At 40.7% G+C, this 26,051-nt stretch overlaps 1 protein-coding gene across 1 annotated transcript in view; it reads right to left on the bottom strand.

Moving 5' to 3' along the window:
• Window positions 1–332: 332 nt before the first annotated feature.
• The window catches only part of LOC100115005, a 28,519-nt gene continuing 2,800 nt past the window's right edge, over window positions 333–26,051 (bottom strand). Inside the window, exons 2-10 of the mRNA XM_008213093.4 lie at window positions 5,000–5,143; window positions 4,364–4,861; window positions 4,221–4,280; window positions 4,085–4,138; window positions 3,880–4,013; window positions 3,638–3,796; window positions 3,303–3,572; window positions 2,570–2,821; window positions 333–2,471 (exon numbers count right to left, since the gene is read on the bottom strand). Coding sequence (XP_008211315.1) covers window positions 2,082–2,471; window positions 2,570–2,821; window positions 3,303–3,572; window positions 3,638–3,796; window positions 3,880–4,013; window positions 4,085–4,138; window positions 4,221–4,280; window positions 4,364–4,861; window positions 5,000–5,135 — 1,953 coding nt within the window. The 5' untranslated portion in view covers window positions 5,136–5,143 and the 3' untranslated portion in view covers window positions 333–2,081. The remainder of the gene's footprint in view (window positions 2,472–2,569; window positions 2,822–3,302; window positions 3,573–3,637; window positions 3,797–3,879; window positions 4,014–4,084; window positions 4,139–4,220; window positions 4,281–4,363; window positions 4,862–4,999; window positions 5,144–26,051) is intronic.

Raw genomic sequence — 26,051 nt, 5'->3', positions numbered from 1 at the left:
TGTTAATTTTTTAGTTATGGTTACCATCCGCTAACATAATGTAAATCCTTGGACTTCATTGCAGCCAGAAGATAGATGGTAAACTTCAAAATCTGGAAAAAGTTTCAGAAATAATCTCATGACAAGATATTTCAATATAAATTAGATTTAAAATTAAAATTCCTTGCAAAACTATCTGCATTTTAAAAGTCATTTTAGCTTTGGTAATTTGTCAAGAAGAAAATTTCAAATCATTATAATAGAATCAAATTGTTTAAATGTTAAAGCCAATATAGAATGAACATTAAAATGGAAATCGTAATAACGTGGTAAATATATACTATTATTTCTAATTTAAGTTGCGTATTTATATTATATTTTTATTTTCACAAGATCCATTACATCATGAAACAATCCCATCTTGAAAGTGAGAAAAGTTCTCAAGCGATAATAGGCATTTCACAATGACAATTTCCGCCTAATTGACGCATAATTGAGTCACTTCATCTACAGCAAAATCAGATCTTTATGAACAAAGAAAACACTTCAAGTGCGTAAAATATTTTTTTCATTTCCAAGTATTACGAGTTTATTGTATGAGAGTTACGGTAATATCTTTCTTTCACAAATACGGTTTTAAAGATAAATGGATGAAAAAAATTAATTATTAGCATGTTCATTCAGAATTTGAAAGTTAAATAATATCATATATGCTTTGTATGATTTACGTGGTATTTTTCGAAATATATTAATACTTATGAAAAGACGTACCCAATAAGTTTATGGTACATTGTTTAATTAGCTACTATTACAAAATACTTATAATACATTCATCGGTGCATTTACATTGCTTCTTTATATTAGTACAATAATCTACGCAGAAAATTGTCCAATTTCATCGCTGATCATTGCACTCACGCGTATTGTAGATACATTCAAAACTGCTGATATACAAATTGAACTATAGACTATGGTACAATAAAAATATGAATTTTTTGTAATACCTTTTATAATCTTGCATATTATAATGAAGCAAATTTTCATTTACAAAATGGTAACTTTAATATCCTTATTAGCACTTGCGTATTGAAAGAATCATATCCTTTTATACTTATCAATATAAACTTATTATTTATACGCCGCTTTAGTTTAGTTGTTTCATACGAAAATTCAGCTTACATGTATAAGTTCTGGTATTATGCGATTCAACAAATTTATTCCAATTAAATGATATCAAAATTAAAGTTAATATAAGATCTTTAACATATAACTTGTGAAATAATGAATTCCGAAAACATGCAATTTTAGTACACTATACGTACGCGTTCTTTTTTTTCTAAAACATCAATATATAGTAACAAAAATAACCAGTGTTATACTGTAATTCCGCGATCTATACGAATTTTATTATCCACATATCGTATAGCTTGCTGCATACTAGAAAGCATACGCGCAAGATTACATTGCTTTAGAAAAATATATGTTTTATATAATTATTTACAAAATATAGGCTTTTTTCAATCGCTCGATCGTTATGAGCTTTTAAAATTGACTACGTTTAACAGAGCTTCAATTATCGATGCACGTTGATTGTTTAAAAAACTGCCGTTAAGAAAATTCAATATATTTAGTTATTCAATTCAATTATTTAAATTTAACTATAGCATAGTTACAATAAAACATGAATTTCATTTCATCGAATAAAAAAGTTAGTTCTTATAAAAACGAATATCAAGTTAACATTTCTGCTACATAGATTTTTATATTATAGCTTTTGTGTATAAATACTAAAGCTTCCTGCAAATTCCGAAGTCGATGCGCAAACAACATAAACAAAAAGATGTATGCTGTTATATTGTTTTGTAAAGTGATGTTTCGACGATAAAATACACGTTTGGCAGTCAGAATCTAAAGTTTGTAAAATAAGGATTTGTAATTTTAAGAAAATGCTATGAACTTTGAAATGGCAACTGCTCCATCTATTCGTAAGTTTGTCAGTGAACACGCTTAACAAACTTTGTCCCGAAAAGCCGGCCTATAGCATTTTGTTGTGGGCAGTAAATCCATTGCTTTAATAATCATCTCCTTCGTCAGCAATTCATTCACGAGCATCTAGGCAGATCTTGTCCCTTCTCGAATCGTACTCTCTGAAGCTTAACGTAAAGCAAAGCCGCGCTCAAGCTGCTGAAGGCAAGAGCGACTAGAATGGTGGCAAAAGCCGCGTAAAATCCGCTGTAACTAAGGCAGACTCCAAGAGCCTCTGCAGCCATCAGCTCTGGCTTCATCTCCTCGGGCGTTATCTCTTTACTGCGGTCCTCGCCCAGAATAGTCTCCTCGTCGAAGGGCAACAGAGCAGCGGGATTTGGCAGGTCGTCAGGCATTACCACGCGAAAGCCGCGACCCACTCGCACAGCTTCACCTTGGTGCTCGCGAGTCCAGTTCAGCGAGCCAGGGTAGGTGATCGAACGACGACGTCGGCCGGGTTCGATTTGCTAGGGGAGGAGCGAATATTAATCATTTGAATATGTAAGAATAATTTGAGCCTTTTTGCGAGCTTCCATTATTATTGCGGGCTGCATATTCAATTTACCTGATTAGCTTCTGGACAAGGCTCGCAGTTAACTTTGCACAGTTCGACGTTGCATTCGATAAACAGGTCCATCACATCGGGGAACTTGAATGCTTGGAAGAAAGCGTAAGCAATGATAGAGGCGCCGGTATTTCCAGTATCATTTGTCTTCTGGAAGGCACCGAACAGCTTCGGTTTTAGAATGCAACCGCGCTCGTCCGTCAACTGGTACACATTCGTTGACGATTCGTCTCTTGCGACGCAATCGCGCACCTATGCGAGGACATTTTATTTTAAAATTTAAAAAATATACCTATTCTCGATAATGTTCATCATTCAAAATGTTATCAGTACATATATAAATTCAACTAGGCATTTTATTTCCTCCTATATGCTTGACCCACTGAAGCCAACTTGGACTTCTACTTTCACATTAAGTTTAATTGCCCATGACGATCGTGTATGCATTAGGTCACATTATAAGTCACGTGAACTTTCACGTTCCCCCTATAGCAGTTTGAACCAACGCGCGCTAAGCTCCCGTTAAAAAACCACCAGCTGATAAATGGTATACAGAAATCTATAGATAGTCTCACTAAATCCCAACGCTTCTTTGAATACGCATATCTTTTATCTCGCAGATCCGACTACATATTTTTTTGCAGCCCGCGCGGTACTTACATACGTGCAATTGCATTGATCGCTAGGCGATTTCTGATTCGAATTTAATTTCAAAATGCAAATATATACGAACCTGAAGATCGAAGGCGGGATCTCCCTCGACAGATACGACGAGGGTCATTGTGTCACCAATCTTGACAAGACCGTTGGCCGCAGGGGCGAAAGGACCCTTTCCAACCTGGATATCCAGCTTGGCTGTCGCCGTGTCTCCGCTGAACGTTACAATCTCCTGATTCAACATGTCTACCGAAAGGCTCACTGTCAGGGCTTTGTTGATGTTGCCCTCCCACAGACATCGCACAGTGCGCACGGTGTCCCAAACTTCTTGAATACCGGGTTCATTCTGCAATCAAAATCGAAAATTTAAGCATTCACAGTCGATCGAGTCAAATTCGATAATTTATGTACCTGCAGAACTAAAACATTTTCCAAATAAGCCTGACCAGCCTCGCCTTCGAAGTCATTGATAAACTGAGTTCCACAGGAATCGAGATTGACTGTGAAGGAATATTTCGTCTGTCCAGAGTTTTGCTCAACGTATCGGCATTGCGGCATCATGAAGAATCCCTGAATTGGAAATTATATAAGTTTGATTGAAATAATAATAAGTTATTTATATACGTCGAAAAATGATTAATTCATATGTTTACCTTAGAGTAAATAACACCATCAAAGGCACGGTTAAATTCGATGTCAATGGTCATCATAGTTTTGCTGCACTGAACATCGAGGGAGTGAATATGCGGGGGATGTTTGAGATCATCATCTTCCGGTTGATCAGGGCCTTTTGTTTGTAAAAGGAACACAAAATTAATCTTTAAAAGTTTTCCACTTAAAATTGCACAATTTATTTACCTGGAGCTGGTCCTGGGGCAGGACCTGGTGCAGGTCCAGGAGCTGGTCCTGGTGCTGTACGAAGTACGACAAATCAATTATTACAATTGATCTAATTCGTTTTTGTATTGTTAGAAAATGATTATTAAAGTATTACCGGGAGCAGGTCCAGGTGCAGGTCCTGGAGCTGGTCCAGGTGCTGGTCCGGGAGCCGGTTCTGAAGGTGAAAAAATCCTCAGTTATGAACCAATCAAGTACTTAATGAAATCAGAAAAAGCGCATTGCTTTAATGAAACGTACCAGGTCGTGGTCCAGGAGCAGGTCCTGGCGTGGGTCTGGGACCGGGTGCAGGCGAAGGTCTGCCACCGGGGGTGGGGAAGCCAGGCGTAGGTCTGTTACCAGGCGACGGGTAAGGGTAACCCGGTCCAATGGAAGTTGGTGGTTGGCTGGGCGGCGGCAGGTAAGTCGTGGACGACGAAGCTGGGTAGCCGCCATACGAGGGAGATGATCCGCCAGCGCCGAATGTCGACTGGGGATAGTTGTAACCGGTGCTGCCACCGTTTGTGGGGCTGTAATTTGGCCGGGGAGTGGTGAAACCTGGCGTAGACGAGAAGCCTTGGCCTGAGGTCGGCTGACTGCCGTAATCGGGATAGCCACCCGACGATACCTCGTTCTGACTCGGATTTGAATAGTTTGGTGGCTGCTGGGTCGGTGCTGGTTGGAATGGCCTTGGCTTCTCGGGCGGTCTCTGAGTACTGTACGGCGGCAGGTAAGCATTGCTATCGGACTGCTGGCGTGCTGGGTAATCGAAATTTTTCATATCAAGTGGTTCTTACAGTAATGATAATTTTGTTGAGAAGTGCGCGACATTTTTTAAATCTTTCCATTGCCTTTTTGTTATATCTGTTATATTATGAAGCACAACTTGTGACTCACTCTTTCTCACTCCTTGGCGATAAATTCCTTGAATCCATTCAAGAATATTCCTCGCCATAACATCAGCTGGGGAGTCGTCGGCGGCCGCGACAACGCTCACCAGCAGCGCGGCTAACGCCAGCGCGTATAGCTTCATGTTGAATCCTGAAACAAAAAACGTATTTATTATATTAACGTATGATTTATCGATGGACCACTTCATATTCATATATACGTTCATTAGTTAATTTAATGGTCGCTTCACGACCTCGAATTGCCTACTTAAATTACGTTGATGACTAATTATGAAGCAAATTTAAAATCTCATCAAGACTAATTTAATAGTCGTTGAATACGCATAAGACTTTTGATATTCTGTAGTAAAATTATTGATTGAGATAAGAATCTTAATTCTCAAACTGGTCTATAACAGTAGTCGCTACTTTTTCTTTCTGTATAATTTATCAAAAGCTGCGAGTTTCAAGTGACTTTATACGATAGTAGAGAATGCTCGACCAGAATCGTCATTATCATAATCAAAGAAAGTGTTTCAATAAATGAGCTTCGCAAAACTCTTTTGTGTATATTTCATTCAACAAATGTTTCTTTCAATTCGGAGAGAAATACTTCAACTAACTATGCGATATAATTATCAGAAAGTAATCTTTCAAAAATTTTAATCATCTACAACAATATGGTCACATTCCAAAGGTGAATAATTCGCACTGCACAAAGCATCGCTTTCAATTTTCATCCATCTCTGCGATAAAAACGTCCCCAGTAGCCATCCGTCCTCTCGCGCAACGTATAAGACATGCGGCATTCTCTCGAAATCAAAATTCCCACAGCGTAATATAATACACCTCGGTCGCATATATCCCAGCAAACTCTGGGTTCTTCCGTGCCTCGAGTTCAAGAGTCAACTCTGCATGCAAGCGCTCGCCAGGTATAGCTGCTGCAGTACGTCGGGAGACAACGAAATGGAAATCCCTCGTCGATCATAAAATCGCGGGGAAAAATCAAGACGGATGCTTATATAGCCGCTCAAAAGATCAGGTATACACGAGGAGGCATCATCGCCGGTAGCGGTGACAAACGCGCGCGCGCGTGCTTACTGCTTATACGCATCTCCGTGTGCTTCTTTCTTCGAGCGGCACTTTCTCTATTTCTTTCTGTCATCCACTCGTTACGCGGTTTAAGAGAAGTGTGCTTTTATTAATTTGAGCCTCTTCTCCCTCATGGCTTGATGTGTTTTTGCGCTCATCTTTCATTTGTCCGGTGAGGAATTGCTCCACCAAGTATCGACTTTATGTAATTTGTTCATCAGTTGTGAAATATTATTTACTCACTCAAAATGTATAGCTAGATAGACGCGTGATGTGATTTTTTTACGTTGTGTCTGTAGTGAAGCGAGGATTATTTGTGCGCTTGAGAATGTTCTGTCTGTACCGCAATTTAAATATTGACCCTTTGCCATCAATATTGCAGTACATAACAGACGTTAGATGATTGCTGTTGTTCCAAACAAAGGACGATTCGAATTGACGTTTATAGCTTGTAATGCATACTAAATTCTAAAAATTATTCCTAAAATTCATTTCTACCATTAATGTTCGAGTGTCATTCAAATGTTGGGCCTATTTCAATGTATCTTTAGCGTATGAATACTAAACAGCAAAAGTTATACAAATATAGCAATGTTATCAGAATTGTTGTAGTATGAAATTGCAAGTGTTGTATTAATCAGGTTTAATGTTTCACTTTGATATTTGTATCGAATAAAATTGCCCGATTCGATACATAATTATCAGGCTAAACGAGTTCAGCAGACAGTATTATACATTCAAGCCCCGCCTCCATGTCCGATTTAAATCTCGACGAGGATCTTAGCGTGTATACATATGTTAAATATCCTGCTTGCCACTCAATAACTTTAGCCAACGGCATACATCAAACACTAGCCAAATTTAAATAAACTTTAAAAAATCTAGTTTTTTGCAGCACCTCTAAAAAAAGAACGTCTCCTCTGATTGAGCCTTACAATCATTTCATATCCCGTGTGGCGCTAAATTAAAAATTATTTTCAGACACAGAAACCCGACACCGGAGAGACGAGATTAAAAAATAAACCCAGCAGAGACAATCTCCATCGAAATTATCGTAATACACCGAGCGAGGAATCTCTTCCTTGTACTCTTGCATCATATCGTCTTGATTATGCCTCAGCACACGATGCCGCGTCGCGTTATCTCCTCCCGCGTTGTCCTCCCCGGCGACGCGTCTCAACGAGCACTGCGGTCGCACATGCGGCGCTTTGCATATTATTATTATGTGATTTTTCGTGCATCGCCCGCAACCGCGAAAACCTCCCGCGGCGGCAGCTCTGCCTCTGACTCTCGGCGGAGAAAGTGGTCATTATGAAATTAACGGCCGCGATTGTATATATATATGTTGGGGCCCGCTACTTTTGGCGGAGAGGAGTCGCGAGTGATGTCATTATATTATATTCGAGTGCTGTGCATATAGCCCACTCGGGCACATACTTATATTTTACGTTGCCACCTCGTGGCTGGTTGCAGCAGCGGCGCGTGGGAAGAGACATCAACGCCGGTGTGTAGTCATCGTGCATTTGGGTGAGAAGAAAGGAAAGGAAAAGGGGCAACCGCTGAATGCGCATACACACGCACGCGTCGTCCTTTCTCTCAAGTGCGCGCCGCGCGCGCCAAGTGTTCCCCGCGCGCCGGGACAATGACATTAAGAGAGATTAAGTCGCTGTCGATTGACGCGAGTTACCTTCCTTCTTCAAGGAGAAATGATGTTTATTCAGTGCGTGTTATGAAGGCCCGCGCTTTCTTTATACGGAAGAAAATGTTATAGTGCTGGTTGGAAAACTGGTAAAAACAAAAAATAGTACGTCGTGCGTTGTTTTATAACATTTATTTTTACGCAGAGACCAGAGTAACGAATCTTTTCAAGGGTCCGCTACTGTAAACGATGAAAATATCTTGAACTAATGCAAACGATGCTTTGCGCAAGAGTTAACGCCAAACCTTAGAAGCTTTTCAAGGACCAACATAATTATTTTTCGCAATCCGAAAAGGAACTTTGTACAGAGTACCCATACAAGTGTGCACGGATGACTGGCGTTTTGCCGAAAAATCTAAGCACGTAGAAATTAGAAGTCCCGACCCCTCTAATTTGAAGATTCCACATCAGCAGTACTGGCGGATTTCGTAACGAGCGTTAGGTAAAATCTCTCCGGTCCCCGTTGTTCTTTTCCGTGGACCTCAAGGATCCTCGCTTTATGCTAATAACCGTCAAACATCGTTACTCTGCTTATACATCGCCTTGTATCTTCCACGAAAGATCAAAATAACTCCTGCGAGTTACGTTGCGATCGTGCATTTGAGTCTCGATGACCGCATGCCGATGAAAGTTTCAAGCAACTATATATCGTGCGATGATGAACGTCGGAGGCGCGCGAGTGGCCCGTTAATTTTCCTGCGGTGGCGCGTGCTGCGATTTCGCGCCTCCGTAGAAGACGGAAATCGTCGATAAATTCGATGATTTATGTCGCTGCATTGTCGCGGCTAGATTTATACGTGTATTCAAGACGATTTTACCCGATGAGTCGATTTACGCCACGTAGTACAGCTTGCGCGTTTGCGTTGTTTTTTGAAAGGGTCGACGGCTGCGGCTAACAAATTCGCAGACAGGCAGCGTTGACCTATCGAGAAAGCTGCGAGTTTTCGTAAACCATCATATTTCAAAAAGCAAATACTACAGCGCATAATGCAGAACGAAATAGCAACAAAAAAATAACTATAATGCAAACGGTGTGTGTGTGTGCGTGTGTATATATATATATATATATATATATATATATATATATATATATATATATATATATATATAACGCCGTGGAACTACACTGAGAAAGTTGCATGGTAAAAATCGTTTCAAAATTTTAATCTAGAAACATAAAGCGTCACAAAATTTGTATATACAGATAACAACGTTGTTGCTGCAGAAGTTGAAATCGTGAAATTTTTGTCCGAACTAGGGTAATGTTACCATCCGTGAACCAACACTGTAAAGACACATCAGGTAGCGTAGTTATAAACAATATGCAATTAGCAAAAAACTGAAAAATCTCAGTAGCCGCAGAAATTTTGTACAGTAACGACGCTGTAACTATACTGTAGTTGAAAACCTGCAATTTCTTTTTCGCAACTAGGCTAATGTATTCAGTCATGTGCTCGTCTAAAAACACAAATTTTTTGACCTTGTGTTCTTGGCTGGTAATTATAAGCAGCAATTTCGACTAAATTTGTTTGTTATAAGAAGCGACTGCTTATTATGCTGTTAGTTATAATCTTAATCTCAAGTGGCAAAGAAATTCGTTTTAAACATAATACGCTGAACTTTTAATTTTATGTCTAAAAAGTTGTAATTTATTAAAACAGCAAATACTTTAGCATCTCAAAGCATGAATTAATATCCTGCTCTAAAATAGACATTGTAATCATTTTATTCGTCCTGTGATTAGCTGTTCGTTTGACCGAGCAATGTCTGCGTACTTATATCTTCGAATTCTCTTCAAACTCTCAGATACATTCAACAAAAATACCTCTAAAATCCCTCTGTATGCAAATATTTTCTCTAATAATCAATTTTCTCAACTCTGTATAGCGTCAACCAAAGAAAAATGCAGATCAGCGAAAGCAATTAGAAGCACAGAATTTCTCCGGGAGACCCTACCACGTCCACAAGTCAGCCAATCCAAGCGAACGTAGACAAGCACTCGCGCGATGCACAAAGGCAAGAAAATGTCGAAGAAGCGTATAAAAAAGAAAGCCTACGTGTCATCCTATCCCCGAGCAATCCATCGCGAGCTTATCGGATCTCGCGTCGCCGTCCGCGACCTTGCTCGCGCGCGGGCCCCTCGAGCGGCGCTTTCCAATACACAGGATCGCTGCCTCGCGATAAGCGCAAAAGATCGAAGGATCGGCGCGACGTACGTCGCGCTGAGAATGAAACCGAGTCGTGACGACGAATCGCTCGGCGGATGATGAGCGATCGCGCGGCTGTGCTGCGGATGCACGTGTGTATGGCTCGCGTGTAGTCGCTACTGATTGAAATTATACCGGCTTTCATTGATTTGCTTGTAATTGAGCTTTCACTGCATCGCACGTTGACATTTTTTTCCTCCCGAGCTTCATGAATATTTATTCGACGCCGGGATCGCGCGCACGACTCAGAGCTGTTAATTGCTTTCTTATTGTGTTGAGTAAAAAATCGAAACGACTTTTCGAATTGTATTATAAATCATATCGAGCTAAGCTTAACTGATCTGCAGAGGTAAACATACCATTGTCACTGAAACATGAAGTCTGAGAGCGAGAGCGAATTGTTTTACCTGCAATTATTGCGCGGGAAGAACTATAAATGTCTAAGCTCACGCATTTGTCAACATAATTCAACACCCAATTTATTTAAAATATACATGCGTGTTTGGAGATATTTTTATATAAAACGTGATGCATACTATTATGTAATTTTATTGTGTGCTCGATGTGTTTTCCCATTAAGGTGTTTCTAATTAATTGTGCGGTTTTTCGGTTAAAAAATTTAAATAAGCTTGATTCCGTAAATGAAATTGAGGCAAATTAATTTTGCTTGAATGGTATGCAAGGCTGAAAGCATGATTATACTGGTGCATTCCTAAATTAATTCGTAACCGAAGAATCATACTGATAGTTTATTATATAATTTATCATCACATGAAAAATGAATGACAAAATCTTACATTTCAATTAAACAATTAAATTTCATTAGGCGAGGAAAGCGTTTTAGAGTTTATTTACAACGAGAGCAAAAAAGAATCTACATACATATAAAGCAAAATTATATAAAGACCGAAGAGACCCATAGACGCTTGGTAAAAAGTCGAACCTCTAGCATCGCTCCATCTAATCACTCTCTTTAAGTTCTCGAAAGTAAAGCGGAACAAAAAGCAGGAGCAGCATGTAGCGATATCCCTTCTAGTGGATGTACACGAGACGAGATATAGACGAGATCGAAGCTCATCGACGAGCTGAACCACCGCGAGAAATCGAGAGCAAAGCACGTTGTTACACGCGGATAGGAAGTGGCAAAAGACGGACCTGGAGTTCGAAAAGTCAGCCGCGGCGGCGACGACGACGAGCTCTCCATGCAGGATGAGGCGAAAGGTGAAAGTCGGACGCGATCACCGCGTATCATCGCGCGCGCGCATCCATACCGTGGATGGTATATTTGTGTGTGCATGTTAGTCGGATCTCGCCGGCGATCTCGGAGTGGGTTGGTGCCGCAGTGCGCTGTGTGTGTATATACCTGTATGTGATTTTTTGCACCTCTTTATCTCGTGGAGCTTTTTATGGCGATGCGTTCATTATAGCGATGCATACTCTACACAGGATTATAATTGGAAGCTGCACGGATTATAGGTCAATTATTTTTTGAAATTACGTTCTTTCATCCAAGTGTAGGTTAGAGACGTCTTCTCATTTGATTAAATAATTTTTGGGCTCTACCTGTTTATTACAAGAGTATAAATAAAAACTAGCGATGCAAGATGTTTTCAGTATGCGAGTTACATCCAACGTTTCCCAGACGATTCTCAGTAAAATCAGGTTACTGGAGTGAGAATTGTATAAGTTTTTGTACACCGTATTATTTGTATCTCATGCTATGCACTTTTGTATATCACTTTTTTCTCATTTTGCACAAGAAGAGTTTATCTGGTGAATAACTTATACAGCTCTAACTGCCGCTCTCTCTCTCTCTCTCTCTCTCTCTCTCTCTCTCTCTCTCTCTCTCTCTCTCTCTCTCTCTCTCTTTTTCTTAGAGACATTGTATGACAAGTCAAAGCAGTGCACAGATTGATCATTCAATAACTTTCAACGCCGTCAATCATGAACGATTTATAATGCTATTCTTTAGTCTCCTAGCTATATTTAGAAGCGGCATCGTTTAGCGATTAATTATTCCTATACCTGTATTGAGAGATATGATATCGATTTTTTAATTATTATATTTTCAGCTAGTGAAAAACACACATGTATGATTTGAAATACAATTGCAAATAAAAATATCGGGTAACAAGAAACGACTGAATGCCTCGTTGATGCATTGATGGATGCGCGTTTTATGAAGAAAAACAATCACCGGTAACCAAGCGTATAGCATAATAAGTATGTGATACAACGTGTTGGATAACCAGATCGAGTATAAAATCTAAATAGATAATAGATATAATTGTATTACCATAGTCATTATCATGTAGGTTTCTATACGGAAATTATATCTTCTATGTTCCCCCCTGTTTAATGAGTTCTCATAAACATTCCCATGCACACACATTATATGCATATCTATATAATGCCGATGACTCTAAACAGGTTACTCCAGTGCAATAACCTACTTAGCCCAGCTCAGTATTAGATGTAAGTTGCCCCAGTATAACAATAGCAAAACAGAATGCTAGTCAACCGAAACTCTATGACTTCATCATCAAGATCAGCGCATTCTACAAATCTCAGCTGCAGCAATAAGTATTTCGAGTCTATACAGCCCCGTAAATTCAGGGGTCCCGTTCCCCATACGTTCCTGAAAGAGACATTCTCGTAGACACTGCATATTCAACGCTCGTCTGCTCCATCGACAGGACGAAAATATTACAGCGAGTAACATGAGTATGCTTATAGAACGCTAGTCAGGATTCTTCTCGCTCGAGCGCGCGCGAGCTTCCTTTTCCTGGTGCCAAGCATCAGCTGCAGTAGCTCCTCGCGTGCTGCGGCAAATTGGATTTCTCGCGGTCGTTCGCCCGCACACAGCTGATTCTCGACGGAGATTATGCAATGGGCTCGATGCTGCAGTGACTTTTGCTTCTTAACTCGGTTAAGGATGCCTTGTACTCCACGTCTCTTGCGTCAAAAGTAGATGATCGCGCGCGATAGCATAACGCGAAAATCAAATGCCTTACTAGCCTGCGGTTATTGGAAAATATCGCCTCTCGTTTATACTGGACTACGGCATAATAGCCGTAATCGAAATTTGCTACCGTAAGGCATCTCGTGCGTTCAGAATATGTTAATCAAAATTGACGCGAGCTATCGCGAAATATTTACAGCGCAATGAAGCTCCGCACGAGCAAAGATGTCTCCTTAAAAATCCCCGTCGCGCCGCGTTGCCGAGGATTTACGACGACTTTTACAAGTGCGAAATAATGAAGCTTCATTATTGTTAAATTTCCACAGGCGCCTCTACCGCAAGAGCCGTATATTCTCGAACGGCGGAAGGTATTAAAACAGCGACGCGTCGATTGGAAAGTCTTATAATTTTCCGAGCTGCCGGCAGAAGCGGCGTCGCGCACGCATATCCCCGAATATAAGCCTTTGTGCACGCGTGGAACTAATCTTCGAAAATTTCAGCGATCAGCAGGTGCAATGAATTGATCGAGCGAGTCCCTGCAGCGAATTTCGCTAACAACTAGGACGAAAGTAAAGAAAGGAGGGAAAACGACGAAGCGCGCATGGGTTCAGGAATGAATGACACAAGCCGTGCTGCTTATAGGATAATTGAGCGCCCGTTTTGCTTCTAACTCGCGGCGGAGCCGGCTTGCAATTAGTGTCCGCTGAATGCGCTCGCTGGAGGAGAGATGGTAGGTAAGCATTTTCTTCGAGATCTCGCAAGTGAATACTCATATTATGCGCGAGTGTCGGGCGAGGACTGCGAATTATCGAGGGAAATTTTGGAGCGCAGCTGCGCGAATCCATCGCTTTTACGTAATCGGAGTATACGTTGTCTTATACCCATGGGTGCAGATTATCGCCGATTAAAACTCGACCGCTTTTCTGCACGTAATGACGTTACCCTATTGCTGTACTTCGACATCGCAGAAGTACATACAAAGATTTTTATCGGACGCGATGGTCCGTGGGTCGATTTGTGTGTACAAAGTCGTGGATTATTGCTGAGACAAACAAAGTTGCATCCGACTTTTTATTAAAGAAGGTGCGTTGTAATGGGAGCCAGGTGATAATAACCTTCTGATGTTTTTCATTACGGCGCGTTACGTAAAGTTGTAATTGTGCTGGCGGTGCGTAATAAAGCTAACCTTTTTATTTAATTCATTATAGAGTTCTAAGTTATTACAAAATAGATTATGCTCATCATCATGACTCACTGCGTTAAAATCGCAGAGAGACAAATTAATTCCGAAGAATGGAAGAGAACTGATCGCACTATTACAATTCTTTTTTCTTCATACCGGCAATTAAACTTTAATGCATATATATTCATGTGTAGTTAGTTTCAATACTCTCGACGCTATATCATTAATCGTACAACGTGCTTCTCTTTAATTGCACACTCAATGAATATCTATAATTTCAAGAATTATAATATACACGGTACAAATAGGAGTGAGTATTTCTAGTTCAATCGATGCAACCGAACAACGGCATTTACTCTGAGAAGACGTAAATAATGTTAGGAATCGTATAGTGAAAGTCTCGACAAGAGTTTCTTGGGGTCAGAAGATTCTCCTCCACCCGCAAGATCGTAAACTTTTGCTCGATTTACGCGCGCCTTCAGGTTATATAGTATAGTACGGAATTTCCGCTTAAAGTTTAATCATCGCTTTTCATTTAAACTTACTCAGATCAAGATCTGTCTGTATGTCTCAATCATCGTAAACTACAACCGCACGAGCTATTTTAGTAAAAAGTTATTTGAAAAGCTTAGATAATGCAGTATAACGTGGTATGCTGTTACTCGCAAACAACAGTATTAGATTGATGTTTCGAAACAATGGATAATATAATTAGTAGATCCGAATGGAAAGAATGTAGCTGCCAGATGCGAGTCTGACTTATCGTGGCTGTTACTACTGTCAACGGCGCATAATCAGAATTCTTGTCTCCTAAACAACTCAAGTCGTCGGTCTCGTAACCCCTTACGAAACATCCCCACAACAGCAACACATTGACTCAATAAACAAAAACATAAAATAACAACAATTCCCGACTCGCAAACCATAGAAGAAATCGCACCCATCCGGTAGACAAAAATTCAAAATGAAAAGAATATAATAGAGATGAAGCTGTCCGCACACATGTTCGGATAGGCACCTACTTCGCAGAAATAGAGAAATCAGCGGTGGTAATCTTGCCTCGTTAAGGAAAGACTCTCCATTAAATATACCAGCGCGAACGATCAAACCTCACACGCCGATTATTGCCACCGAGGCAGTCACATAAATTTACCCTGCGAAACCGCGACTTTTATCGCCGAGTGTATAGCTAGGAAAATCTGCGCGCAACCTTGATATAGCTATGCGGTGCTCGACGTTTGCGCTCTACCGCGACGGTCGATGTTGAGAACTCAACTACTCTTCTTTTTTGCCGTTTTTTCGAGTCTGTAGGCTTTTATAATACCATTGCGCTAATACGCGCACCGCGTGTATACATACGTGCAAAAGGCCGCCGCATATGAATTTAAACCGAAAGTGAATAACCTGCGCACACGATGAAGAAGCTTCGTTCAAATGTGTATGAATTCTCGGTAACACGAGTTGTGCTGATTTTATAATGATTTTCAGTAAGAATAGATTCTCTTTATTTTCAACGGTATAAAGCATTTCATAAGTGTAATATATTTCTTTTACTTATTCCCATAAAATTATTGCGTATCAAATCGTGATTGTGAAAATTTACATTTTTCTCTGCATTGCTGATTTACAACAAAGTTTTTATTTGGATCCATACATTCTTCAAAGTTTAATTGCGAATATTTTCTTGAGAAATTTTTTAACGAGGCATCTCGCCACCTCATCAGAGATAAATAGACCGTGAGGAACATCGGAACATCGGCTAACGCTAATTTCGTTAACGGCCTTCTCTCCCACACCAGGAATGTTTACATTGCATCAGAGGCTCAAAGCGACTACTACAGAAGTCGAGTCGTTTGGAACAAATAGATCGATTGCAAGTACCAACAATTTTACTGAAATTTCGCAACCTTAAAATTGTATTACAAAATTCGTCAGTAGTTTCAAAAAGGGAAAATCTAGAACAGAAGAAAGACACGAGAAAAATTGAAGCAAACGCTAAAGCTGATCAAGACTACATAGAAACGCACTAAACTCTCAACGACGTCCTTGCTTGCAACGCATATTGGCTCGGGTCCTCCTTGGGATTATGTCATTAGAAACGCTGCAGAAGTCGAGTGACATTGTTTTTTCGTCGCCGGTCCCATCTTAGTGCGCGAGGCACCTGCAGTGAGCAGCCTCCACCTCCTCGCTGCACAATGCGCACGTGTCGAAACGTCTGCGGCGGGCGGAGGCTTTAATCTACAAAGAAAATCGGGTGAAGAGTCGCTCGCAAATGTGAGAAAACGTGAAATATCCCGCGTCGAGATCGCGTCGAGCAGATAGCTACGCTCCCCTGCTTCGAAGCAGTCTAAGCTCATAATATACAGTCGGCTTGCGATCGTGCGAATATTCGAAGAGAGCAGCTCCTGAGAGCGTTTTTCCGATGGAGCCTGCTTTCAGCGAATGATTCGTAACTTTTTTGCACGATGCGTCTGATTTAGTCAGACTCTTCGGAGAGTTTTGCTTGGGTAATTAATGTTTGCGATGCGATAGACGCACAATAGCTGATTGACCCCACTATCTTTGACACATATGGGCAATACTTTATCTGTACCTATAATCATAATATTTCATGCATTTTGATGAAAAGTCAGTTCGGCCGGTTCTCCCTATACATCTTCTTGGCAAAAGTGTGGAAATGCTCGGTGCTATAATCGTAATTTGTCGGGAATAACAGAAAGCATGACATTGCAAAATCTTAATAATTGTAGGCGTATACTGTAGTTAATCATGCATAAAATATATGAATATTCAACACATTTGGATTTATGACTAGACACCCGCTAAAATCAGTAAAATCGAAACCTTTTCTTCGGCCAACATTCTTGAATTTTAGAAAGATATACTATAGTAACAATTATGAAGTCAACTAGTAATAATTCATTCATCTTATTGATTCTAATGAATGTTAAAGACATAGCTTTTTTCAAAGATAATGTATAGAATGAACTCTTATTTCGGTTAGTTTGAAAGTTACTCCTTATAAGACAAATGGAGGCAGCATAAATCACATATAATTGCAAAGTTGATTTTTTCAGTGAATAACTTAAACAGTGAGCAAACTTCCAGTTTTAATTGCCGTCTAAAGAAATGACATGTTAGCTTAGGATGGACTACTCAAATTTGCATTTCTGACTAAATTCATTTATTCGGCACCCGAAAATACCTGTAACACAAACAAAATCTGTTCACCACTTCTAATACCACAACGGAAGGCTCGCCAGTAGTTATTGGTGAGCATAGCAGCTCAAGGGCAAAACCGGTCCTCGCGTACTTATCTCGAAAACCAAAGCAAACGCGAGGGTAGTGGCATGCACTCCGTTATTAAACACAATAATCATCTGTGATTTCTGGTCGCGTGCTTCGGTCTCTCTACAATCAACGTTCAAAATTCGAGACTCCACGCGCGCGCAGTGTCTTGCGGTCGTCTGGGCAGAGCTACGCCGCCGATGTGGCAAGTGTAGCGCGCGCTGCTGCACTTGAGAAGATGCGGTTTCGTTACGGCGTCGCTTTTCTCTCTTCGTCCATTTTCCGCAGCAAGCGTTTTAATAGATCCTTTATTAGTCGAGTTTCTCAACGATATCATTACGGAGGCGGACAGCACGCGCGACATTGTCGCAAGTATCGTGTAGTTGTCTGCGCGCAGCCTTGTCGTCGTATCCCGACCTTTTTTCCACTGGTTTTATGATTATTGTTGTTACAGACTCGTTTCCAAATAAATTTAGAAGATGGCTATAATTATTTTTTTCTTCGTTGGTTTTGGAAAAGCTGTGTATGCGTGGGATCAGGCTATGCAACGCGGATGTACACGAGCGGCTCAAGTTAATTGTAGGTCTCGTCAGTTTCGTGGGTGTGTCAGGTTTCGTTTCGGAAATTTTATCTCCGTTAGATTTATAGCGGGAGTTTATTGCAGGCTCGCTGATGGCGGATCGTCTCCAGACTCAAAAATTTTACGCAATTTAATGAGTTTATAGAGCTATTTGCTTTGGAAATTTTTGCACGAGCAAGCGAGCTGCGACGCCGAATAATATTTCATCAATAACGTAATGATAATAATTCGATACTTTTATACCAGCTTATTATTTCAGAACGTTATTACGTAACGCCGCCGGAGGTATAAAATAAATTTAACTTTGAATAAGTTCGCATAGAGCGGAGGGTTCGCCGAATATATGTCATACCTAAGGACATGGGAGGACATTGGGCAATGGGACAAAAAATCGTCTAAAACTTTACTACCTACCATGGTATGAGCTTTTTATAACCCCAATTTAGAGTATTATTTGCATAAATTAACGGTCCAGGAATAACAACTTCAGTTCAGCTGCAGCTATATACGTCGTCATTTTCGACGTGCAAGCATTTTATTACCTGCGCACGCAACCGCTCGCTAATTGCATCTGGATGCTTATTCGCCGGGATGTTACAGGTGAATAAACGATGGAATGAGGAAAGCAAAACAGGAATTCGTATATAGTCGTAGAAAATCGGACGTCGCGCAAACAAGTCGTTTATTACCCGCGGCGAATCGTCAGTTTATCCACTGAGACGATTGTTCGCAATTTTCGTTTTCTTTCTGATTTCACACGATATCACTCGCACGCGTTAAACGCATCCCACCAATTATCCCCGATGCACAACTATATAGTCAAGTGAAGATTTCTTGAAGCGACGCGTTTACAGGCGATCGCCATCGTAAAAATACACTGCACGTCCACTCGGCGTTCTTATCGCTTTCCCTCCTCTAGCGGCGCGCTGAGATGACTTTCCCTCACAGGCTACCAAACTGCGCTACGGCTTCGGCCTGTGTACTATACGAAGATCATTTTCCCCGGCAACGCGTAACACGGCCCGTTAATGTCCATTTCGTTCTCTCTCTCTCTCTCTCTCTCTCTCTCTCTCTCTCTCTCTCTCTCTCTCTCTCTCTCTCTCTCTCTCTCTCTCTCTCTCTCTCTCTCTCTCCCACACGAGAGATAAATATAATGCGCTCATTATCATTGCACGACGAGCGCGCAACCCTCTCTGCGTTTATAGCTTATAGACACACGCGTGAAAATGCCATCGGCGAAGCGCCGGCAGTGTAAATCACTTTTACTTACATCCGCGAATGCAGGCGGCCGTGTTAAGCTCGACTTTCGCATTATATACTATGGCGGACCATACATTAAGCGCGGCACACACGCGGGGAAGATGCTGCGGAATAACTTATGCGGAATTCCGATCGGGGACGGCGCAGATTTCACCGCAAAAACCTATCGCCGATCTATAAGGTCTAGGTCACGGGGACATTCGCGGGTTTCCTTCGAACCGATGCACACGGGAATCTTCTTCTTATTCCGACTGGATCTGAGTGCATGCAGCACACGTGCTCGAGAGCCGCTATATAGGTATACGCGTGATGCGCGCTTTATTTATATCAACGTAGAAAGGAGATGCGCGCGGCCGAGGAAAGTGAATGAGGCTTTCGGATTGCCTAGTTGCACTTGTATAGCTGCGGGATTCGATCGCTCTCGAACTTGCCAGAAACTTGCTGTACGAGTCTTTATTAATGCGATGTGCAGCATACTTGCGATTTGTGAAGGATCGAATTTGACTTTGGAAATCTTCCCGCGGTTCAAAATTATTTTACAAGGAATATCGCAGCTAAAGCTTCACTCGATTTATCATGTGGTTGAACATTAAAATTTATTGCTTTATGAACATTTGGATACTTTTGGAAAACTTAATTGATACATATAGAGATGCGAAAACATGATTAGATGAAGATGTTTGTAACATCGTAGGAAAAAGGAAGATTTAAACTTGGCACGCAACACGAGTCCACGAAGTTTTTAGCTCGAATATAGGTGCGACTGTATTCCCCTATAAGGTTCAGCACAAACATTTTCCAGCATTATTGCAGTATTTCATACATTTTAGATGCGCCTCACTTAACTTTCTCCTGTGGGTAAAGTAGGCTAACGTTTTTTGCTATTCCATCTATTATTCGAAATCAATTTGAATTGAAATGATCCTATCTGTGTCCATGTGAAAATCAATAACGTTTGTCGGATGCTTCTTGCCAATTCCACATGCTATGCATGTTTCTAAAAATTATCTGGATTCGTATACATCGATTATAATAATTATTATATACTCTGCGATCAGATAGTTGATGCGCATAAATGCATAACACTTTCATAGAAATGCACAAATTTCTATCTAAAAAATCAAGTACAGATATCATCTTGAGTTTTGAATCAATAATGTTAAATCCAATCAAATCGTTAAAATATTTTTAACATATTTAACCATTATTCTGCAAATGCACTTTCTCGTCTAATATTGAGATTGAATTTAACGTTAGGGTTATATGCATAACATAAAATCTTGATTGATCCCGCAATCCACCAATTTTTTTGTGTCTGCACGTTGCGTTGAGCAACCATCTCGAAAGGGCGATAAATCAAAACTGCAGGCCGATAATCCATCGCTTATATACATATCTGTGCAACTTCGTAGAAACCGGCTAAACCGCGCAACGAGATTCCCTATGGCTTTGCGGGCAAAAGCGGATCTCATCAATCGGTCACTCGTACCGCAGAAGTAGGAAAACGTTTTATAAATATGAAAAAAAGCAGTCAGAGATCCATCAGATGAAAGACAGCTTTTTGCTTTTCATAATTTTTGTGAATATTATAATAATATTTTCAGAATAGCAAGAAATCAGCCAACGTCTTTTTTGATGACGCTGTTGTCTATAAATCGAGTATGTCTACGCATATGAATAAACAAATTCAAACACTGCATGTACTATTCGTTGAAAACGTTGCGTGTAACAACAATGTTCCACTAATATCATAGTTACACACCGGACTATCACGCGTGAGTTCAGCGCAATGTTTACACGAACAATTTCTCGCGCTGACCATTAATTATTCGCGCGTATAGACAATGAATTCGCGAAACCTGCATGATTGGGACTCGCTCTATCAGCTCGCCGCCTCGTCATGATTAATGCCGACTGGCGCATCTGCCGGACCGGCGACGATTTCCCTTTCGCAACCATACGCCGGGCGCATAGAATAGAGCCGCGCGATAGTACGCCATGTCCGCAAGGCATTATATACATGTATACATACACTCATGCGAGATTGTTGGTCGTAGTGGACCGTAAAAATCGCGCGCACCGCGAAATTATTATTATGGCCCGAACGCACACGCGAATTGCGCATATTCTCGCGCCTGCAATTTGCGCCTGTCCGTCATCGCTCTTTACACCTCTTTCTCCATCTCGCTTTGCGAATATCCTTTGGCTTCGAGATGTATGAGTGCTCGTATATAATAACAATCCGATCTTAATCATATTTTTTGTAGCTTTATGTAATAGCCTTTTCATAAGTACGTTTTCTATACACGTTATGGTTATTTGTCGCTGTGGAACAAAGTATATTATGTAGGGAACTTCTGCAAATTCTATCGAAAATATTATTATTCTAAAACGCATTCCTATTGGATTTCCGAATAAAAAAAAAGTATCGCAGTACAAACTGCATTACGGCCGTATATTTTCCACGTACAGATCGCGTGTTGCAATGAGAAATCGATTACAGCGAAGTCAATAAAAAGGCAATTTGAAATCACCATCAGCTTACAAAATATCCAATACAGTAAAAAAAATTACAGTAGCTAATCCCCTAAGCAGATAATCCAACCCTGTTACTCCATACGCACGCGCATTTTCGTCACTAATTCACTCGCATTTCCAAACTCGCTCAATCGGCCATATATCCGAAACGAGGCAGCCGTCCACACGTGTATCTCCTCTGCGGCTGCACACAATGGCACATCGCTCGCATAGATGCAGCGCTGCATCTTCGATTTCAGTCCGAATAACAGCGCAGCCGTTTATGCCTACTTTTACGAGCCGCCGCACAGCTGCGGCATTCCAGTGGGTGAAAGGTCGTAGGAAACTCGCTCGCTCGTTTTTGCGCTCGTAGGCAGTGTTGCACGAGCTTCGTTCTTTTCTTCTTTCGTTTCAATTAGCCGACGTCACTGCGCGAGTCCGATCGAGCGAGCGAGCGACGAACTCGACGTCTTTATTTTCCTCGATCGTTAGCAAATTGTTTTGGCTTTCTTTCGTGCGCCGGTCGTCCTGTTGCTGTATAAACGACTCGAACCAATTGCCAATTCGACTCCGCGATCACTCGTGAATCTGCTTCGAACTGAAGATTCCGAAACCAAGGAAGGAGCTTTTAGTTTTAAAATTTCGTTATTGCAAACAAGTAGATTAAGTCTTGCGGTCCGATACTGATGAATGAAAAACTATGTCTGACTATGTTTTGCATTGGCAAATGCATTGTCTTCGTTAGTTTTTCTTTTATCAAAATGCATTACCACTTTTCAAGCATCATATTTCCAAAGATAAGAATTAACGCTCAGAATCACGTTTATAAAACTTGCTAACTTTCGCAAAATTATATGAAACGTGAATTCCAACTAATTAATGATGTGGAATGGCACTGGCATGCTTCGATTGCCATGTAGAGACAAGGCAGAGGCGATGACTGATTCCAACAGGCCAACAGACATATGAAATTAATAATTTTTTTAAAAGGCATTTAATGTTACATTAAATAAAAAAATAAAACAATTTCAAAATAATGCCCAGTGTCAAATCTAATTATATCGAGTATAATTATGTATGCATACATCAGTGCACTTTATCGCCCTAAATGGCCTGCTATTACATCTTTATTAAGCTATTAAATCATACGTATATTTTGTAATTAATCAACGATGCAGTCAACGCACAAAATTAGTTTGAAAAAATCAAACATTCTTTCGTAATTTCTCGACGATTAAACTCGCAATAAAGAGAAAGTAGTAACTGGGACCGTTTAATAGTGTTGGTTCTCGTTGTACAATTATTTTCGTATTAAACTGTTAAAGGCAACTTGATATTCCATTATTCGAGTTTTTAAAATATTTAATTTTTGCATGATTATCAAAGTATATGAAAAGATAACACAACAATACGATGTGAAAAGCACGTGCTACGCGGATACACGTAAACTCAAGACGATCGGACCCATCACCATAGTATCATCGCTCAAAAGTGGACCGTTTTCCATGTAAATCGGGCGTTACGTAATATTTACCGATTCCCATGGAATCCATTTGTTCACAAATTTTTCGGCTGTTCCAAAATTCATAAGCGCTCCAACCGTGAAAGTGTAGACACCAAATGTTGCAAAGTGTGCATTCATTACTAGGTCATTTTTGCGTAATTTCCTTTACTATTCAGATTTCAAAAAATGTGATTTACATTTTTGCGTGGATTGCGTATTTTTCGTATTTGAATCACAATACCAACTTCAGGATTTTGGAATACTTAATTGCGTATGAAGCAAACTGCAATGTAACTCATGTCAGGGTCTAAATTAATAATTAATAATCTGTACACATCTGTAATGGGCCGTACAAAATCTTCCTTCTCTATACATTCTTACACCACTGCGCTGCACACAAAATTTCGCCACTGTCCTCTAAAATGAAAGAGTCATTGCTGAATACTGCGGCTATCAAACGGCATCTTCAATGATACATAAAAACCGATCGATATCTATCTGGAATGCCTCTTTTCATACAGTCGGTATAACAATAAGACCTCACACGTGAAAACGGTTTACACTACCGATCTCGAGACTGACGAAATCGAGCACTGATTGATTACGTGAGAGAGATTACAATTGCCGAAGCGGCATAACGCGTTGTTGTACACGTTGGTGTACATCGAAGCCTCATAGCCGATGACGCCTATGAGCGAAACGATCATCATTATAATCCTCGAGCCATCAGCTATTTCTCTCTATCTGTCTTCTCTTTGAAAGATCGGATGCGCGCAAGCGCAAGATATATTACGGAGAAAGTAAGTATCGTGAGTTTTCAGAATCGCTCGACGGCCGCGCGGCACTGACGCTTCATTATTATCCCTCTTCCCTATCGGGGCGGCGTAAGTTCCTTCGTTCCCGGAGGCTCGAATTGACGATCGTCCATGAGGTTGCGTAAGAGTGTAGACGGCGCGCGAATTATGATCATCGCCAGGACACGACGAAAATGGCTTTTTGCATAGTTACGCCGAGACGAAGAGCCTTTTACATTGCACTTCGGCTTTTTCCGAGTTCGGAGTTTCAATCAAACGGTGTACGCTCTCCCGTTTTTCGGAATACCGCGTGTTCCCACCGGCGCTGAGCATCGCAGTCCGAGCGACTTTATGCATTATTCGGGATGATTTTTGAGAAACATAATCAGCGAGTAATTTAGGATACGCCGGCCGGACTATGCATATATAATTATGGCAGCGCATTTCGTTGTTAATTTTATGGGCTTCGCTCTTTTAAGATTCTTCGATAGAAAAGTGGTGTATAGGAAAGTGAAATTTGCGGAAATTAGAGTACACAGTTTTTCTTGACGTATATCATATGGAAGGTTCAGTTAATTGATGTTGCAGAATAATTTTGCAAGATGCAAAAGTTTGATTTATCCTCTTTTCAAGTATTAAAATAGCACCGTGAGAAATTTGAACCGTTGCCTTTGGACACTGAATACTAAAAACGTTATTATACAATAGATGAGTTGCCAAAATAATTAATGCACCAAATACACCTTGTTTCACTTGGATAAATAATGCACAACACGTTCCGATTACGCGTCAACACTCGCGCGCCTAAAACATCGACATTAGCAGAAATGATAGCTCTACATGAAGTCATAAGACCCCGTTCCATCCTTAAAAAAATTAAGCCTCGAGCTAAGCTCGAGAACTACACACTGTGTATACCCGACAAAGTGCAGCCTCCCCGACGCGTAATTCCATATACTTCGTCCATAAGCACGCGAGCGCGCGTACGCGCGAACACAGCTAGTCTCGATTTCTTCTCTCATCAGTCGGCATTGTATGTTGATTCTGATTGGATAACAGGACAGCGCGAGGCAGCCAGGCTGCGCTAAGTATATGATTAACGTAAGAACTCCTGCGAAAGAACGAGCTGCAGTTCATGCCTGTTCTGTTTGCTCCGCGTGTCTATGTAGCTCTCACTCTCTACACTGATCTTTCTCCGCGGTGCGGCTGCTCGTCTCTCGCTCGCTCCGTTTTACTTTTTGTCTATTCTTTCTCGGACGGTTTTTGTTTCGTCCGCTGATTATGGCGTTGGGCAAGTTTCGTTTTTGCTTTTTTTTTTAATTTATTCTTTGTCGTGACTGATGCAATAACGAGTGTGTAAAAAATCTGAGATTTGATCGATATGCGTATGGAGATATTTATAGGATTGCATTGTATTGTTATATCGGTTTAGCAATTTGAATGCAGAATAAGTATTTATTATAAATTGGGAATATGCTAGCGAAAGAACATAATATCATTAAACAATTCAACTCAGAAACATGCAAATAGATCTACTTGGTTGTATCCGTGTCATACTCTTGATTATCACCCAAAGAATATCGCTATATGCTAATTTGAAACCTAAATTCATGATGAAACGATCCGAGCAACAAATTATTGTGTCCAAGATTAATATTCTTCCCATAGGTATGTGTAACAAGATCGCTGAAAGTGAATCCTCTATTGTTACGATTAAAAAAAAAAAAAACACCCACTCCAAGATCATTAACTCGGCATATAAAAGACCCGGACACTCTTCGCCAAAATTCTCGACAGACTCACTTTCCCTCGCAGACAAAAAAGCCCCCTGCTGCCTGTTTGGAGAGCAAAAAAACAACAAATCTCTTCGACTCGCGACACGTCTTTTCGCAAGATGATAATCGAAGAAGCTTCCGCTCATATGTCCGCGCAAACTCGAGCTCGAGAAACCGCTGCTAGACATCGCTCTTCGC

This window comes from Nasonia vitripennis, chromosome 1 (assembly GCF_009193385.2).
Source record: "Nasonia vitripennis strain AsymCx chromosome 1, Nvit_psr_1.1, whole genome shotgun sequence".
Taxonomy (NCBI): Eukaryota; Metazoa; Arthropoda; class Insecta; order Hymenoptera; family Pteromalidae; genus Nasonia; species Nasonia vitripennis.
This window is presented reverse-complemented; position numbering and strand designations above follow the sequence as displayed.